The sequence below is a fragment of the Terrapene carolina genome, unplaced genomic scaffold, assembly GCF_002925995.2.
Source record: "Terrapene carolina triunguis isolate 2854851 unplaced genomic scaffold, T_m_triunguis-2.0 Scaffold85, whole genome shotgun sequence".
Classification (NCBI taxonomy): domain Eukaryota; kingdom Metazoa; phylum Chordata; order Testudines; family Emydidae; genus Terrapene; species Terrapene triunguis.
In genome coordinates this window covers 31,514,368-31,532,838 of record NW_020664436.1, presented here as the reverse complement: position 1 = coordinate 31,532,838, position 18,471 = coordinate 31,514,368, and the positions used below count along the sequence as shown (strand labels likewise).

Genomic DNA, 18,471 nt, shown 5'->3' with positions numbered 1-18,471 from the left:
TCCCTCTAGGGTGTGTCTTTCCCTCTCTCTGTTTTTTCCCAAAATTTTGAAAAGTCTCACTTTTGTTCTGATGTGGAATGAAATTCTGAAACTTCATAATATTCTGTGAAATGGAATTCTTATTTTCTGGCCAGCCCTAGTGATATTGCTCACAATGATTGAGAAAGGAGATAGTAGGGAATTATGAACTTAGTTGTAACCATATTGTGCTTGAGCTGACAGCTAGACATCCATGAGGTGATGTCAGAGAAATGAGACGAGATTTTAATTTGGAGAGAAGAAAACAGGTTTGGACTACAGAGGCAGATTTGTGATTCATCAGCACAGAGATGGTACTTGAATTTGTGTTTGCAGATGAGATTACCCAGAGATAAGGGATAGAGGAAGAAGAGAAGAGACCAAGGACAGACCCCTATGGATTCCTCCACAGAAAGTTGGAGGGGGGATGAGGAGGATCCGCTGAAGGATATGCTGAAGGAGTGACTACAGAGATAGGAGCAGAATCACTAGGAGAAGAACCAGAATAGGACAGAGTCACAGAAGCCAATAGAGGACAGGACTTAAAGAAGACCATGGTTGATTGTGTCAGTGATCACAAGGGTTCATTTTGGCCTTGGAATCTATGAATATAAGACATGTCAAGAAAGATGAGTATGTAGTGTTGATTATGAGCTTTGGCTAGGAAGACATCATTATAGATTTTGGCAAGAGCCGTTTCCGTGGAGTGCAAGGGGCAGACGCCAGATTGGAGAAGGTCTAGGATAGAATTGGAGGAGACTAACTCCAGTCAGTGATTGCAGACAGTGTGTTGACTAAGTTTAGAGATGAGAGGGAGAAGGGAAATGTTGTCGGAGTTGGAGAGGCAAATGGGATCAAGGGTAAGTTTTTTTTTTTTTAAATGGGAGAGACCAAAGCTTTGTATTGTGAGGGGAAAGCACCAGAGGTAGTGACAGGTTAAAGAGAAGAGTAAGAGGGAGGGGATGAGAGTGGACAAGAGGGAGATCAGGAAAGAGGATGGGGTGGAGTCACTGAGGCAAGTGATGAGGTTAGAGGAGGAGAGCAGACAAGAAACTTCTGCATCTGTGATAAGAAAGAAGGAGAAGAGGTGTAGGAGGGGACAGGAAGGCAAGCCAAGGGGAAGGAGAAGATCATGTTGTATTATGCTAATTTTCTCTTGGAGGAAATTGGCAAGATCCTATGCAGAGAGAAGTGGAGGCAGTAGGAGAAGAGATACAGAAAGAGAAGGGAAGGAAGGAAGGGGGTATAGATGTGACTTTAGGAATGATGGCACAAGAGAAGCAGAGGCAGTGGTGGGGAGGCATGTGTGAGGTGCAAATGGTGGAGGTGGTGTGAGAGTCAGGGTTAGGACAAATGTCACCAGACATATGGAGGAGGATGTGGGACCTAGATTTGTGCTCGTGGAAGAAGGTAGGAGATCAGTGCGAAGAGGGGAAGAGGAGTAGGTAGAGATGGTGGGGATTGTAGAGGGCAAGATGGAGCCACTGAGGGAAGGGGATGGGAGGGGCGGGGGAGGAAGAGGATGAATGGATACTATGATGCAGAAGATGCATGTGTTGAGGAGCTATGGGTGACTGGCAGATGAACAAAATTACAAAGAAAAAACAAGCACAAGTCCCTGCTTTCTGGGAAATGCTTTCTGTTGTAGGAGGAGCCCTCTCACTCACCACTGCTGCCAATCAGTGTCCCTGTTGGTGGCAAGGGGGCAGGACCAGGCTAAGATGTACTAATGTCTGCTACTCCAGTCTAGCACTTCATCTCTGCTGACTGGGAAGGTGCCCCCTATAATAAGCAGAGCCCCCAAGTTGCAGTCCCCATTGGTGATGAGGGATCGGAGACATAAACTCATTTTTATTCCAGAATAAAGTATCACAATGGGGAGCTATTCTGGAACTACTTTTTCCATAATAGTTATGTTGGTCCATTTTCCCATGGAGACAAGGCCTTATTTCCAGGCCTGATTCTTCTTTTACACCAGTATTAATGCATTGATTTTAGTGAATTTGCTTATAGAAGGGACAGAATGGTGTTTTTTTTTTTGCAGAAGTTAATGCTGATGGGGGTCACATTAACTTTAACTAGACATTGTAAAAAAATTTCTGCACATTATAAGGAGGATACTGTTGTGTTTGGTGGCCTACTCCAGCTCCACTCCCTTCTCTTGGACACACCTCCTAAAGCCCATATTGCCAAAAACATGCTGTTTGTACATTCAGGACTGCTTAGAAACCTCTCCCTCTTAAACATCTACCTACTGCTGTAGCCAGTATTTGTGTGTATCTCTCCCCTCTCCCATGCCAAAAAGCAAAGGGGAAGTGATTTGTGTCTTACTTTCATATTAAAGCAAATAGAAAGATGCTTCCCAAGGAGACGTGTTCTTCTAGATGCTGATAAAAATAGTTTACACTTATGTATTGCTTTATATGTTAACTGCTTTACAAACCAGAAGTAATTAAACCTCCTAAAACATGTACAGTATTGTAAAACTTGTGAGCATGTAGTATTATTTCTATTTTTAAAAGGTGTGGAAACTGATGCAGAGTTTAAAATGAAAAGACAATTTTTCATGGGATGATCCAAAAAACATTTACAATACATTTAGTACCTACAGGACAATGCAAACAAAATTCTAAAGAATAATACTAAATTTAAGAGTAATACTCCTTTCCTTTAATGTCTATTAAAAACCCTAACAGGACACTTAAATTAAAAGAAGTATAACATGGGAAGAGTGAAATCAGTGCCACCTGCTATCTTATCAACCCCTTTTAAACCACTAATATTTCTAAACAAATTTCAGCATTTTTATTTAAAAAATGCAGTTGCATTATGGTTTGTTTGTTTATGTGTTTTTTAGGTAAGAGGACCCCCAGTTGCAGGAGCATTTAAAGAAAGACCAACAAAGCCTACAGCATTTCGCAAGTTTTATGAGCGAGGAGACTTCCCAATTGCCCTTGAGCATGATACAAGAGGAAATAAAATAGCCTGGAAGGTAAGTCAGGGCACAGCTGTAACAGCCAGCTGCATTTATTGAAGTGACATATCTCATTGCCAAACAAAGTTGGCTTATAAGTAAATAAACTGGAGTAATTTCTTAGCAAATGGAAGATGGTGGGGGAGCTGTTAGAGAAAGGCCCCCTGAGTCAGCTATCTACCTTGGCTAACAATTAAATTATATGTTGCAAAAAGGAAGATGACAGAGTTGCTTTGCCTTAGAGTATTGTCTCCTGCCCAATTCGTCTCTATTTCTATGAGGACCTGGCAACCCAGCCTATTTCAGGCAGTCCATCAAATGATAAAAGTAGCTGGATACAGTGAACAGCAGCCATTTATCTTTCCCAGATTTCACCTTCCTGCAGGACACTTCCAAATGGAAGCTTTAATTACCTAAATGGATAGGTCAAGATTGCCTGCTCCCTGGAAATGCAGAGCAGAATACAAACGAAGGCAAATGCTCATTCCACGGCTGTACTCTCAGTCTGCAGCATATGTCAGGCAGCGTAATCGCTGTCATACGTGCCCCTGTTAGAGGCTGACCTCCACTGCAGAAACCATTACGGCTCCGACATTTCTCTGACAAAAGGTTAATTGGCTTCAAAATAAATGTATTGCCTAATGACTCCATTCTAATGCGTCTGTGTTTCCCTCTAAAAGGCTCAGTGATGTTATTTGTAAAACTTGCCAATCTTTTAAGTAACTAGAGCAGGCTTTTAAATTTAATTTGAAAAATGAATGCTGATCTTTAACCTGCTCCTGCTATTTAATTATTTTTGTTATCAAAGAATTACTTTACTTTTTGTGTTATTTATTGGGCTAGAAAAAGATTTTTCTGGAAACAGAATAATAGTTACACAGGATGAGCGTGATATACATGAGGAAAAATACATCAGATTTGTAGAATTTGAATTGTTCATGTCAAACATGATCCTAATTTAAAAATATAGCTCTGTTAATTCAGTGAATGGAAGGGGGATTTCACAATACAAGGTTTGATCCTCCTCTCACTGACATCAATGGGAGCAGGATTAGGATTATAGTGTGGTAAGTGAAAGTATGCAGTTTAATTACTGGTTATTCAGATATAGCTTTTTACTTACCAGGCTATAAGTTGTTGTGAAGGCCAAGACTATAACAGAGTTAAAAAAAGAACTAGATAAGTTAATGGAGGATAGGTTCATCTATGGCTATTAGCCAGGATGGGCAGGGATGGTGTCCCTAGCCCAGGGGTGAAAGTAACACTTTCTGGGTCGGGGCCTTGGGCGGTAGCGGTGGCTGGGAGCCCCGGGCCCTTTTAAATTTCCGGCCCCAGGGCAGCTGCTCATTCCCCCCCCCCCTTTTCCATTGGTGGCTTGGGGGACTGGGGAGCAGCGCTTTAACATCGGCTGCATACATGCCGGACTGGCGGCCACTTTTTATCGGTGCGCTGTACCCGTACCGGCCCGGACTGGCCCACTTTCACTCCTGCCCTAGCCTCTGTTTGCCAGAAGCTGGGAATGGGCGACAGGGGATGGATCACTTGATGATTACCTGTTCTTTTCATTCCCTCTGGGGCACCTGACATTGGCTACTGTCAGAAGACAAGATACTGGGCTAGATGGACCTTTGATCTGACCCAGTATGGCCGTTCTTATGTTCTTAAAAAGGGCACTTGTTTTGTGGGAAACATGGAACAGACTGTAACTTTATTTCATATAACTATTAAATCAATGCAGGGAAACAAGACATAGTTCTTGCAACAAGGGGAACCTGCAGCCAACCTCTCAACCATAGCTTTTCCATGTTCTCAGTGAAAACTGAGAGATTCCAATATCCCCTCTGACTGGTCCATGGATTGATTTGGCCCTGCTACCTTCCAGGACTTAGCTTATTCACTCTAAACTCATAAAGAGGTCTAACTAGCCTTAAACTGCTCTCCAGCATTTTCTGCCATTGAGGATCAGTGTCCTGAGGTATTTCAATTTCTAACCTCATAGCATCAAATTGAGAGATTCCAACCACTTTTACCCCATTTTAATTGCTAATTGGCCTACATATTTCCACCACTAGAACCATCTTGCCACTAGATGCTGCTAGTGACTGCTTGGCTAGTAACCAAGACAATTTGCATACAGCCAACCTTCCAAGCAAATCTTAATGTCTAGAATAAATAAGTTGTTCCCAATGTCTGAAAGGTGAATTGTGTTGGAATGGAATGGCCCTGGGTAATCACAGGCTATGTTCAATGTGCTACGGTGCCGCAAACATAATCCAGGAAAGGCTTTCTCATTTCTCATAGTTCACATTTCTCCTGGCCCTAATGGCTCTCTCAACCTCTGCAGTAACATGTTGGACCATAATACAATAATACGGTCAGCGAGAGGTAGGATTGCAATCCAGGCCCTTTCTGATATTCCTAATCCCAGTCAGATGACCAAATTATACCATTGATTACTACGCAGTTTAAGGCACACACTGAAAAATGGGTAAGGTGGAAGGAAGATGGGCTTTTCTTGGTTCCCACCTTACCTTACGAGGGGACCAGGTAGAGATCCTGGCAGTTGGGAGGATGCCCACTATTGCAGGACTGTGGGCAAGATGAGGAGAGTGGTGTTCATACACATGCTAATAGCTGTGGGGGTAGGGTTTATATTTTTCTCTTTGTTTTAAGACACAGACACATAGCTCAAATACAGGCATACACCCCAATACTAATTTTCATCCATTATATTGACTTCTAAATCTGCCTAAATCATGAAAACAATGATCTAATATTTCTCAGTCAAAAACTTTGTTTTCCTTTAGAGAGTTTGCTAGAACTGTATTAATAAATGAAACTAGATGTTGCCTTTAATGATACAATGTTTGGAAGAGGTTTTTCTAGAAAACGCTATATAGAAACTTCATTCTATTGCTTTTATTTCCATGTATCAGCCAGTTTTACTGAAACAAGGACAAGCAGAGAAGAAATAAATGATGTCACATTTATCATAGATATTTTAGTCCTGATATAACCGCATAGTATCATGATTTTACTGTTTTTTCTTGTTCTGTTTATATGAGATGCATGTCATGGTTCATTTCGCTCATTAGCTTGTCTGTTCAGTGGTGCACCAGAGCTAATGTAAGGGGAGTCTCAAAAACGCGATTTGTTCTGACAAAGGAAAACACCTCAAGATGTTCTTCCTTCCCATGAAATATACAATATTTAATTTTCTAATAATTATTAAAACATGATGTAAAATAATTATAATTATGAGATGTTAAAATAGTGAAAAAAATGTGTTGATCACTCAATCATTCCATTATAGCTGGGGTTAGACTCAACATGGTGGTCTTCAGTTAGCTGAAAAAAAATCTGAGATTTATATAAAAACTAAGATCAATGGTCTAATGGTGTGTAGAGGGGGGTTTATTGTGTCTAGTAAGCAAACACAGACCTGCAAACACTTATACACATGCTTAACTTTAAGTATGTGATTAGTCACATTTAGGGAGTTGTCTACACATGAAAGTTATTCTAGAATAAAGTAGGGTGTGAATTTAAAGCAGAATAGCTATTCCATGTGTAGACAAGCCCTGTGTGCAGAATTTGAGCCATAATTAGGACCTGATTTTCCTCTCATATGTACTGGTTGAGTTGTACTGGTTTGAGAACAGTATCAATGGAGGACTACAACTATCTAACATGGTTTTAAAGGTATTAAATCCTCTCTACAAAAGGTGCTAAGTAGTGTTTAAAACTGTGTTAATAAAACCATGTTAGCTAATATGTTTTTAAAACACCACCTTTTCCCCTAATTTAGACAGTGCCCTGGAGGTCTGAATTCATCCCTTCCTGGGTAAAGCTCAAGTAAAGGGGCTTAGTGCAGGGGAATATGCAGATGTTTAGAGGAAATAAAACCCAGGCGTAAGTGTGGATTGAATGGCCCCTCCGTGCCATCTTATTTGGAGCTAGTATAGAGATCTGCTTTGCCTGCACTCCCAGAGGGTTTATTCTGGATGTGTAGTTTGTTGAGTTGCCTTTTGCCATTTATAATTTGCAATTTCACAATGGAAAGTGAAAGGAGATGTGCGTTTTATGACTTTGCGGGGTTGTGACAATGTCTGATCTCTATCTGATCAACTGGAGACACAATACTATTCAGTGGATTTTTTTCAATAGAGGCCAAAGTAAATTAGATTCTTCTACAACAAAGTTAACTCTTACTGTAGGTTTTAAAATTTACCATGGCAAAGGGCATCTCCTTGGTATTGTGCTTCAAAGGCAGTCATATTAGACTCTTTCTTCTCCCTCCCCTTCTTTTTTTTATATTATTGTTCAGATTTTTTTTTTAAAGGCTGTTTCCCCCTGATAGGGGAAAACAAATAAATAGATAAAATGTATTTATAATCTAGGACTAGAAAAGTGCTCTATACAAAAATAAAAAATAAAATTGACCCACACTTGAAAGAATAACAAATAGACAAAGTACTAAACAACTCCTGCAACACCTCCCCCCCCCCCAGACATACCCTTAAGAATAAAAAGTAATACCAGTCTAAACAATCTTGGTTTACAAACTATAATCAGTTTCCCATCTAAAATAAGAAGACAGGAACCTCTTACTCATAGCATCTGCCTGTGTTTGTGGAAAATAGGCCCTTTCAAAGGAACTTGGTATCTTTTATTGATGAGATTATAAATTTGGTTGATAAAAGTAACTGTGTTTATATAGTATATTTAAACTTCCATAGGGCAATTGACTCGGTACCACACAATATTCTGATTAAGAAACTGGAACCATACAAAGTTAACATGGCACATATTAAATAGATTAAAAATTAGCTAAGTGATAGGTCTCAAAATGTAATTGTAAATAGGGAATGGTCATCAAATGGGTGTAGTGGAGTCCCACAGGGATCTGTTCTTGGCTCCACTCTATTTTAATCAGTGACCTGGAGGAAAACACAAAATCATTATTGATAAAGTTTAACACAAAGATTGGGTGAATGGTAACTAATGAAGAGGACAGGTCACAAATACAGAGCAATCTCAATCACTTGGTAAGCTGCATGCAAGCAAACAATATGCCTTTTAATATGGCCACATGTAAAGTCAGGCATCTATGAATATAGAATGTAGGCCATACTTACAAGAAGGGGGACTCTATCCTGGGAAGCAGTGATTCTGAAAAAAAGATTTGGGGGTCATGGTGGATAATCAGCTGAACATGAGCTCCTGGTATGATGCTGTGGCCAAAAGGGCTAATACAATCCTTGGCTCATAAATAAGGGAATATTGCATAGGTGTATGGAGGATATATTACCTCTGTATTTAGCACTGGAGTGGTGTCCACAATTCAGGAAGGATGTTGATAAGTTTGGAGAGGGCTCAGAGAAGAGCCACGAGAATCATTAAAGGATTGGAAAACATGCCTGACGTGACAGACTCCAGGAGCTCAATCTGTTTATTTTAACCAAGAGATGATTAAGTGGTGACTTGCTCATGATGTCTAAGTACATATATGGAGATCAAACATTTGATAATAGGCTCTTCAATCTAGTAGACAAAGGTATAACATGAACCATTGGCTGGAAGCTGAAGCTAGACAAATTCAGAACAGAAATAAGGCACACATTTTGAACAGTGTGGAATAATTTACCAAGGGTTGCGGTGAATTCTCCATTACTGGCAATTTTTATAGAAGTTTTTCTAAAAGATATGCTCTAGTTCAAACAGGAATTAATTCAGAAAAGTCCTATGGCCTTTGTTATGCAGGAGGTTAGATTAGATGATCACAGTGGTCCATTTGGCTTTATAATTTATGAATATTTGTGAAATTATCCCTTTGTTACTCTCAGGACTCAAACCTACACCCTGACTTGTTAGTTATTTCCATGGAGGGAAAAGCGAGCCTTCATATTAAGCACTTAGCTCTTTAGTCCATTTATCAGACAAGCCTGAGATTTTGATTGCAATCCAAGCAAAGCATCTACTCAGAATACTCTGAACTTTTTAATTCCCCTTCATGAAAACTTCTAGCATCTGCATCCTGTGAGTTTCTTTGGCAACTGGCAACTGGCATATGGCCAATATAATATTTAGAAGTGCACATTATGCCCTCAATTTACATATGTGCATCGACATTAGTCTTGAATGCATAAAAAAATGATAAACACTCATGTTTCAGGGCAGAAAGCCACCTATAACTAAGAGGTAGGAAAAAACTTCATCTATGGGTAGGTTATTTCATAACTGTCCATGCTTTTTGCATCTTCCTCGGAAGCATCTAGTTCTGGCTACTAACAGTTTGGTAGGGTAATTCCTATATTATACAAAAAAGTTGTTACTGATACAGCAGACTTAATAGTTGAGATCTTGACGACAATATTGCTGTTAATTTGGAGTTTGCAAGTAGTCAGAAGTGTGAACTTTTAAAAAATGAATTTATTAAACTGTGCAGTAATCTTCTGTAGGTATTGTGGATAGTTGTTTGGCAATCCTGCAGTTCTCTGGTAGCCTATGTATATCACAATTTGATTTTAAAGTTTAGTAATATGTTCTTGTGCACAATTTCATATAGAGCTCTGAATAATAAATGCTCATAGCTCAGGACTGACAATATACATTCCTGAATTTTAAAAAGTCAGAATCCAATTAAACCTTGAACAAGGAAAGTTGATAAAACCAAAGAAGTATTTCTGAATTATTAAGGAGACATTTTAAATACATGCTCAGCATATCCCAGACATAGTCCCCAGAATGTTTGGAAAATCAGGATTATTTAGGTGGTAAAGGTTAATTATAAAAATCATTATGCTCTGAAAAGGAAAAGAAATAGCAATTCTTCAAAACAATTTTAGCATTTTCAAAAGAATGGAAACCAATTTCAAGGTTGGCAAACTTTTCTGTGCAGCAAAAACAGGAAGGTAGGCTTGGTCTATGTTTGCCAGCATAGCTATGTCAGTTAGGGGTATGATTTTTGCTGACGCAGCTATGCTAACAAAAGCCCTAGTATAGATGCAGTTACATGGGCAAAAGAGTACTTTTGCCAGCATGGTTTATTTCACTGGGGAAACTGGTATAAGCTATACCAGCAAAATAACTTTTTTACTGGTATATACGGCATCTACACCAGGAGGATTTACTGATATAGCTATACCAGCAAAACTTTTTAAGAATAGACAAGGCTGTAGGTAAAAGAAGGATAACTGGTGTTTCTATTATCTTCTAGTGAGTGATAGTGATTTATTTTTCTTAGCTTCTATTAATCAGAAAAGGCATGTATGGCCACCTACATAGAATTCTTGTATTGAATCTGGATTGTGCACACAGCCTTCCATCACAAAGTTGACTAGGCCATGGAGGCCTTTTTCTTTTTGAGGAAGGTAGAACATGGGAGGAGACTCATGTAAATGAGTATCCTATCCTCGTTTTGTTCTCATTTTCTATTGAATCAATGACCCCCTTGCATATAGCCACAAAAGAGATGCTGTTATGACTGATTCAGAGCTCTTACTATTATGTTGGTTCCTGGACTGGGGGAAAGGGGAAAGGAGTAGTTTTCTTCTTGACAGTACTTGTTTTTCTGCCAAAGGGTATCCTCTTCCCTTCAGCTGAGAATAAAATGCCTGGAATATTTTTAAATTTGGTAATTATTTTGGTTGGTATTGATCAACATAAATCAGTACTTACTGATTCTGTATATACCTTACTCTCAAATGTTGTTTTAAATTCATTTATGAAATGAATTTCAAAATTCAGACCACTTAAAAGCCAGTAAAAAATACAGCAATGCGTTTATTTCCATAAAAACAGTCTCGGTGCCATGCTAATTTGTTGTAATTTGTAAAGTCAGTTTTTTGGCAGCAAGTAGGACATATTGACTGCAAGAGATAACCTCTTCTTTGAAAATAAAATATAGATATACATTTATTTGCTCCTTCTTCCATTCCTTCTTAAGCAGTATTTAACATCTTTGTTAATAAAAGATGCTAAAAGGGGCATACTATTAGGTTAAAAACCAGGAACAATGTCATGTGGACTGAAAATTGGCTGAAAGATAATATGCAAAGGGAAGTGACAAATGGCAGTATATCAAGATTGGGCCATGTAGCTAGTGGGTACCACAGAAACTGATATTAATTCTTGTTTTATTTATCATCTTCATAAGTGATCTAGAAGAAGTAAACTGTAAAATAGTGAAACTTCAAGATTATATTAAATTGGATAGATCTGCAAATACCAGTGAGCATAGAAATAACATACAGTAATCTAGAGAGATTAAAAACATCAGCAGATAATATGAAAATAAGTTCTTGGGAAATTGAATACTAAATAATGTATTTGGGGGGAATAGTCTGCCACACATATTCAGTGAAGGAGAAAGGTGAAAAGCAGGTACGCTAAAAAACTCACCCAACTGTAATAGCAATAGTGCATAGAAAATTTAGACATATGCAATTTGATATAGCAGCAAAAAAGACAATTCAGTTTTGGGCTAGAAACACAGCAATAGTTCCTCTTCAGTCAGGCAAAATGTTATTTAAAACTAAGAAGCCTACTGTATCGACTTGCTGATATCAATGCAGTATAGATGAATAACACTTATCATCCTATATGGCTGTGATGCTAGTTTGCTATTTTTCAGCTAATCAGTCTCAAAGTGCTATAATTTCTGATATGCATGTGAGCTTTTCAGAGAATTCCAAAAATTCAAACCACAGTTCCAGTCTCTTGGCTTCTTTGTATTCAAGTTTATGATTTTAAAAAATGCAGACAGTTTAACACATAAGCTTGATTCTCATTTAAATGAAAGTCTCTTTACACCAGTCTGACAGTATAAAGTGGATGAAAATTACATTTACACCCACTTTAAAGCTCTTTTGCACAGCCAGAGTATTTAAAGGGGCCTTAGAATGGATAAGAATCAAGGGTGAAATCCTGTCCCATTTAAGTAAATGGCAAAACACCGACTGATTTCATTAGGGCCAGGATTTCACCCTGAGTGCCTACTGGCCTCTCCCTCCCTCATCCCCCTAGGTTGTATAAAAAAGCTTTTCCTGCTGATAACGTTAATTTATTAATTCACTGATGATATTCAGTGGAGTCCACTTCTGGTCAGCTCAACTGTAAGATATAATGTCCTGAGTCACAGAAGTCAAAATGAAGTGATCAGCATTCCTTTAGATAATTGTAAACAAAAATATCTTTCTCGCAACTACAAATGCTCAGTTACCTATCATTATATTTAGTATTTACACATTTGTGTTTTGTCTCCAAGCGCTTTACAAACATTAATTTTCACAACACCTATGTGTGTTAGGTAAGTAATTTTATTCCTGTTTTACAGAAGGCAAAAGAAAATGCAAAACTGAGGCTTGGAGTTTAGGACAACATTTTCAAAGCTGTCATCTAAATTTGGACATCTCTTGTTTTTGGTGCCAAGTTTCAAGGTGGGCACCACAAACAAAACATAGGTACCAAAAATTAGTGGACACTTTTAGAAAATTTTGCCCTAGATAACTTGCACAGTACCACATGGGGTCATTGAAAGAACTAGGATTCTAGGCTCCCAGAATCAGGGTTTTCAGCTGTTAGTATAATTTATACCAGTAATTCCAGATAAAAGTGGTCTTTTCAAATCATATTTTTAAAAATAGTCGTGTTCTCACTAAATATACTAAAAATAGGTTTTCAAACAGATAATCAAAGTTTTCAAAAATGTGCATAATTTAATTGGATGTTTAAAGTATTCATTAAAATTTTGACAGAAGTGTCTGTACAAATACCTAGAATTTTGTGGTGACTCATCACTTGCTTACTGTATGAAGAGCTTTCATGATTTTACTCCTTTTCACTTCTTTTTACTTCTGGAAGGATACTTCTTTGCATGTCTTGGTGGAATTGCTATTCATGGAGTGAAAGATGGAAAACTATATCAGAACAAAGTGTTTTCACTGACATAACTGATAATTTCATGGAGTACAATAGAATTTGAAATAATTATTTAGCTAAATATGCCTGGTTCTATTTTCTTATCAATTTTTAAAAAACTATACTTTAAAATGCCACAGTGAAACAGTAAATTATATCAGAATATGAGAGACATCATTGCACTCTTCTTCACCACTTGTGGCTCACTTTTATGAAGCAGCCATTATCGATTCAGTTTATCATAATTCACTGTTCTTTTCCTTTCCATTTCTTTCATATTTATAATTCAAAAATGTGATGAACTGTTTCTCTTCCCTCCTCAAATAAAGTACCATATTTATTAAAAATTGTGACATGCACATTTACTTAACAGCTGAATAATTTGTTTCCTTTAAAGAGTAAAGGATGTTGTCCCAGAGTTCCTTTTTCTTTTAATAACGGTAAGTGCTAGAATTTGAATGCCAGTCTTCAGTGGGAGTCTAAAACAGGCCTTGCAAAGAAAAGTGACAGTTTACCTGATTTCTGTAATACAAAGCTGCCATATTTCAATTATTAATTCCTCTGTGATTAATTAATAGTCACAGCTTATTCTAGGATTCTAGAAAATGGTAATCTTGTGGCAGCTAATTTACTATTCCTCTTTTTTTTTTCTCCATACACAATTAAAGCCATCCCTTTATTTGATGTAAATTGCTGTCTCTTGAAAGTGTACTGAATGAAAACCCAGCCATGTATCAGAAATAACTTTAATTTAAATTTGCTAAATGACCTCTGAAAGCTAGATGAAAGATTTTCTGCTGAATGGGCTGGTGCTCCCTGCCTCTATAATTTATGTGAGAAATTAGTGCGAATAGTTCACTTTTATGAAGCAGTGCTGCTTGTAGCAAGCCTGCAGAAACAATTTTCCCCCAAGCCTCCATCTGTTCTTCAAACCAGGGCATATGCCATCTCATCGAGCTTGAAAGTCAACTGATTTATAACTCTTGAAAAGTGCATAGATTGAAAAGAAAGGTCGACTGCTGTTATGTGACAATGATTTGTTGGGCACTTGGATAAAGACAATTCACATTACTATGGACCCAAAGGGAAACAAGTGATGTTGTAAGCTTCAAAAGTTGGTAGATTGACAACCAGAAGGAAAACAAATTGCTCCTCCTCTTTGACTTAAACAGCTACCTCTCTTCAAAAAAGGGAGAGTGTTCAGAAGGTAGGGGAAGTCAACATAGCCAAGATATTTTATTATCACTGTGTTTCAGGCAGAATAGTCTTTTTTTCCCCAGCTACAAAGGTTGTTGTCTAGAAGTGTCAGAGCTCGTTGCACTTTAATCTTTAAACTGTAAGCAGAAACATCAGTCTTAAAAGAGCTTGTTGCTGCTTGTCAGAAAGTTCCATTCAGTGGCACAAACAGGGCTTTGATGAGTTTTCTGTATCTGCCCTGAAGGTGAATCCACAGCCCTGTCCCAATTAGTAATTTAATGAATAGCTCATTCTCTGTCCCATCACTTATGATTCCCCCTCCCTTTACTCAAGGACTACAAAGAGCTAAATCTCTGTGGCAGGTGACAAATCAAATCAAATTGACAACTTGACCATAAGAAAATCAATGTGTTTGATGTTTTCATTTATGTTGGTGAAACACTGTGTCTGTTCTGATGTGACGCTTGGAGACAGAGAGTGAATTCTCAAATCCACTTTCTTTTATCAAACTTGTAATTTTTTTTTATTTCAACCATCAACCAAAAAACAAGAAACAGTTAATGTTCAAATGCATAAAATATTTTAGCTAAGAAAAGTAAATATAATTAGTGCAGAGGAAACTTTTTAATGTGAAAATTACCGGACAGAGCTTGACTTAGAAAAGCACCAAGAGACAAAAGAAAAGCATATGTAAACAGGGAAACGAATTGTTTTCCACACATGTGAAATACTACTTTCATTTCATAGTTGGGGTCTCTTAAAGAGTTGTAAGAGAAGTCTGGCATTGTAACTGCTTACATATTACTGGAAAAGCCTATTAGAGTCTACAGTCATGAGGTGTTATATAACCATGTCTATCCTGACCTGACTTACTTAGACATTGATAATTTTCTAATGTTCTGCTTAGTATAGCTCAGTCAAGAAGAGCCCAGAAGGGCAGATTGAGTAGGTCATATTCTGAATGTTTTCAATTATATAAAATAGATTTTCTCAAAGGCCATCACCGATGCCACTATATGATATAGCAGAAATAAAACTATATAAAATAAAATAATACAGACATCATATAATTTGCCTTTATAAAATGGGCTTTTTGAAAAGCAGAATCTGATTGGCTAATGAAACTTCAGGTTGTGTGAGTATCCCCTATAATTTCATGGAACAAAGTTCAATGTGTCTTTTCTTGCTGCAAACATATTATGTCCCAAAAATATATTAATATAATAACTCCACTTTTGGAAGTATGTTATACTGAATACACATACTCCTCATGTGGCCAGATCAAAGGCTCTTAGCCTTTTATCTACTGCTTTGCCAAACCCGCTAGGCATTTTTTTTACTCTTTCTTTATTTATTTTTTATCCAATATATTTATTATATATATCTTTCTTTATTATAATGCAGCAAATTTTTTAAGATGTAGTCTGTATTATGTTCAGCATGGCAGTATTCCTATGTAATAACAGTCCCAGCATGTGCTAGGCTCTATGTATTGTGGACAAAGTAAATTTCTTCTTTAAGTTTTAAGGGAAACAGCCCCCATTGCCATCCAATTGTTGCACATAATGCTTGGGTAACAGCTGCTTATAGGGAATCTTAAAATTCTGCTTCATGCTCACTAAGAGGCAAAATCTCCAGGTTGTTAATTTTCTTTTCTGTGACTTGCTGTAGTATCAGACAGAAAAAAATATGTTTTGTTTGTTTATTAAAGATACACCCACTAATATAGGACATAAGAGATGCCTGAAAATTAGTGCTAGAATTATAACCCAAAATTATTGAATTAACAAGATTTATATTTTATTTAAGTATATATTCTAATTAAATGCTTTATTTGAAGAATCATGCATTGACTCTTTTTTTCTGTGTTTGAAAATAAATATTTTGTGCAGATGTTCATACTTTATTTAAGGAATTATTTATTAGCTAAAGACTGATAGAAATAAGCCACCTCAAAAGAAGTCAAATCATGGTCCTAATGGGGTGTCTTAGTATTTAAATTGGAGCTTAGATGTAAAAGTCAGATTTAAAAAAAAAAAGTTTGCTTACAGTGATGTGTTAATACGGCTCTTTGCAGTGAATACCAGCTTGTAATAAAGACTAGCAACATGAAAGTGAAGTTCTTCTTTGAGTTATTGTGCACATGTATTCCACTCCTAGTGTACATGCACCCCATGCATGTGAGACTGGAATCTCTTCTGAATAGAACCCTACCCCATAGCCAAGAGCATAAAGAGCTGGGTGGCTGCATCCACTCTCCATTTCCTTCTTACAGCATGTGGCTTCAAAATGGAATGCCTGTAGCGTCTGCATCACTGCATGCTGTGCGACTTAATTTCTATAGTTAGCTTCTAGTTAGTTAGTTAGATTGTTGGCTTTATTGGTTTCTGCCCTTTGGCAAAACAACAACAAAAACCCTCTCCCAACTTATTAGCTTAATAGATGAGGTCTTTGAGCCCACATGCTGCCTCTTGGCACCAGACCCCCACTGAACATGGTTAGCCATTCCTGTTAACAACGATTCTCTAAGATGCTTGGAAGAAGCATATATACCACATAAGTGGAAATTGTTTGCTAAAGTTCCTTGGCTTATTATTGTGGTCCATCAAAGCACTATCTTAATTAAACTTAGAATTAGAAAGGTGAATTTCTTCTAGGAGTAGACTTTGTTTTCCAAAAGTTGATTGATTGATTAATTATATACCTATGACTCTTCTTCCTTATAAGATAGTCCTTTTGATTAATACTACCTCTTATAGGAGGGACAGAGAAATTATTACTCTGTGCTTCTATGAGGAAAGCACAGGATTAGGAATCATGTCTAAGTTTCTCTGTGAAGTAAGTTCATCCTTTCATATCAATCAAGAAATCTCCTTATTTAGCTTTTGTACATCCTCATCTTCAGATAAGGAAAAGGTTGTGGTGTAAGATAAATGTTATCGTATCTAAAATGTTACCTAGATAAAACATGCTCTTCTCATCTAACAATCTTTTATTTCCTGGAAGGGATTTTAAGAAGTCCAAGAAGTATCTCATCTGTGTTATGAGAAGAATTAAATCTTATGTTCAAGGGACTTAAGTCAGAAGGTCTTCCTTGTCCTATCGTAAAAAACATATACCACCTGACCAACGGAATCCACCTCAGTTACATAAATCTGTCACGCAGCTATCTGGAAATTCATTCAGCAAACACTACAGTCTGAATCTGGCAGTTTGACGTGCAAAGTACTTCATACAGTTGTTGAATAGCCAGGCTCTTCACTCTCAGTTAGGTTGTAAAGGCACTGCTACTCAGAAGTAACTGTCTGGACTCATGGACTTAATAAGCCAAAAGGGAAATTTTCTATACTGTGAAATGGGTTTATTCTATTCATATTCATCAGTCTGGTGCCTTTCCTTGTATGTTTTATAGCATGTTAAAATAGAAGAGAATTTTTTCCCTTTAATTCTTAGACAAGACCTTATCTTGAAGTGATGCCACAGATAGTCTATTGATGGGAAATTTGGTGGAAATTGGTTTAACTATAGGCCAGTAGGAAAAGAAATGGAGATGTCATCTATCTACATTTGTGGATCAGAATAGCAGAACACAATTTTACAATTAAAGAAAATTTGCTTTCATATTTGCCTCAAAATCAGGCTACACAACAGGTTGGAAAATTTGAATAATCTGATTGGTTATGATGATGCTATAGTAGAACATTTAGGAACATATTGCTAAGCTCTTGTCTTTAGAAACATTATGTGGCAATGAGTTCCTCAGTCTGTTTCTGCATTCTTTTGTATATTCCCACTTGTGGAACTTGGGGAACACAGGGAGGGAAATACAAGAAAATAATACTAAAATCTAGACTAAGGAAAGATCTGGCCTAAGAACATGAAAGCATGTTTTGTTTGCTCTCTGAGGTAGCTGAGAAGGAAATGAACTAGGTGGTGGGGGAGGGCATTCCCTTATAGAGTTGGGTGATGACATCACCCTTGCACAAGATCTCTCATGCACACCCCAAAGGACATGGCTTTTCAAGGCAGTTCTGCAGCTTGAGGCCAAGGGTCATATCCCACAAGCGTGAATACAAAGAGACGACTCTCAAAGCGCAACAGTTATTGGTAAATAACTGCTCTTTATTTGAAAAAGTATTTCTTTTTATCAGTTTTGAATTTGTCACCTTTTACTTTCCTTGAACTTGTTATGTGGCGACAGGGAGAAAAGAAGCTCCTGATCTGCCTTTTCTATACTATTCATTATTATATATTCTTTTATCATGTCCTCTGTTATTCATATACTTTCTAGGGAAACAATCCCAGACTTTTCAATCTTCATATGAGAGTTTTTCCATTCCCCTCATCATTCTTGTCACCCT

General features: G+C 37.4%; 1 protein-coding gene across 2 annotated transcripts in view; it reads left to right on the top strand.

Annotated features, from left to right (window-relative positions):
* The window catches only part of PACRG (parkin coregulated), a 469,474-nt gene that overhangs the window by 145,087 nt on the left and 305,916 nt on the right, over positions 1-18,471 (top strand). For both annotated transcript variants that reach the window (XM_024194745.1, XM_024194744.2), the window contains exon 3: positions 2,876-3,010. In XM_024194745.1, the coding sequence (XP_024050513.1) occupies positions 2,876-3,010 (135 nt within the window). The remainder of the gene's footprint in view (positions 1-2,875; positions 3,011-18,471) is intronic.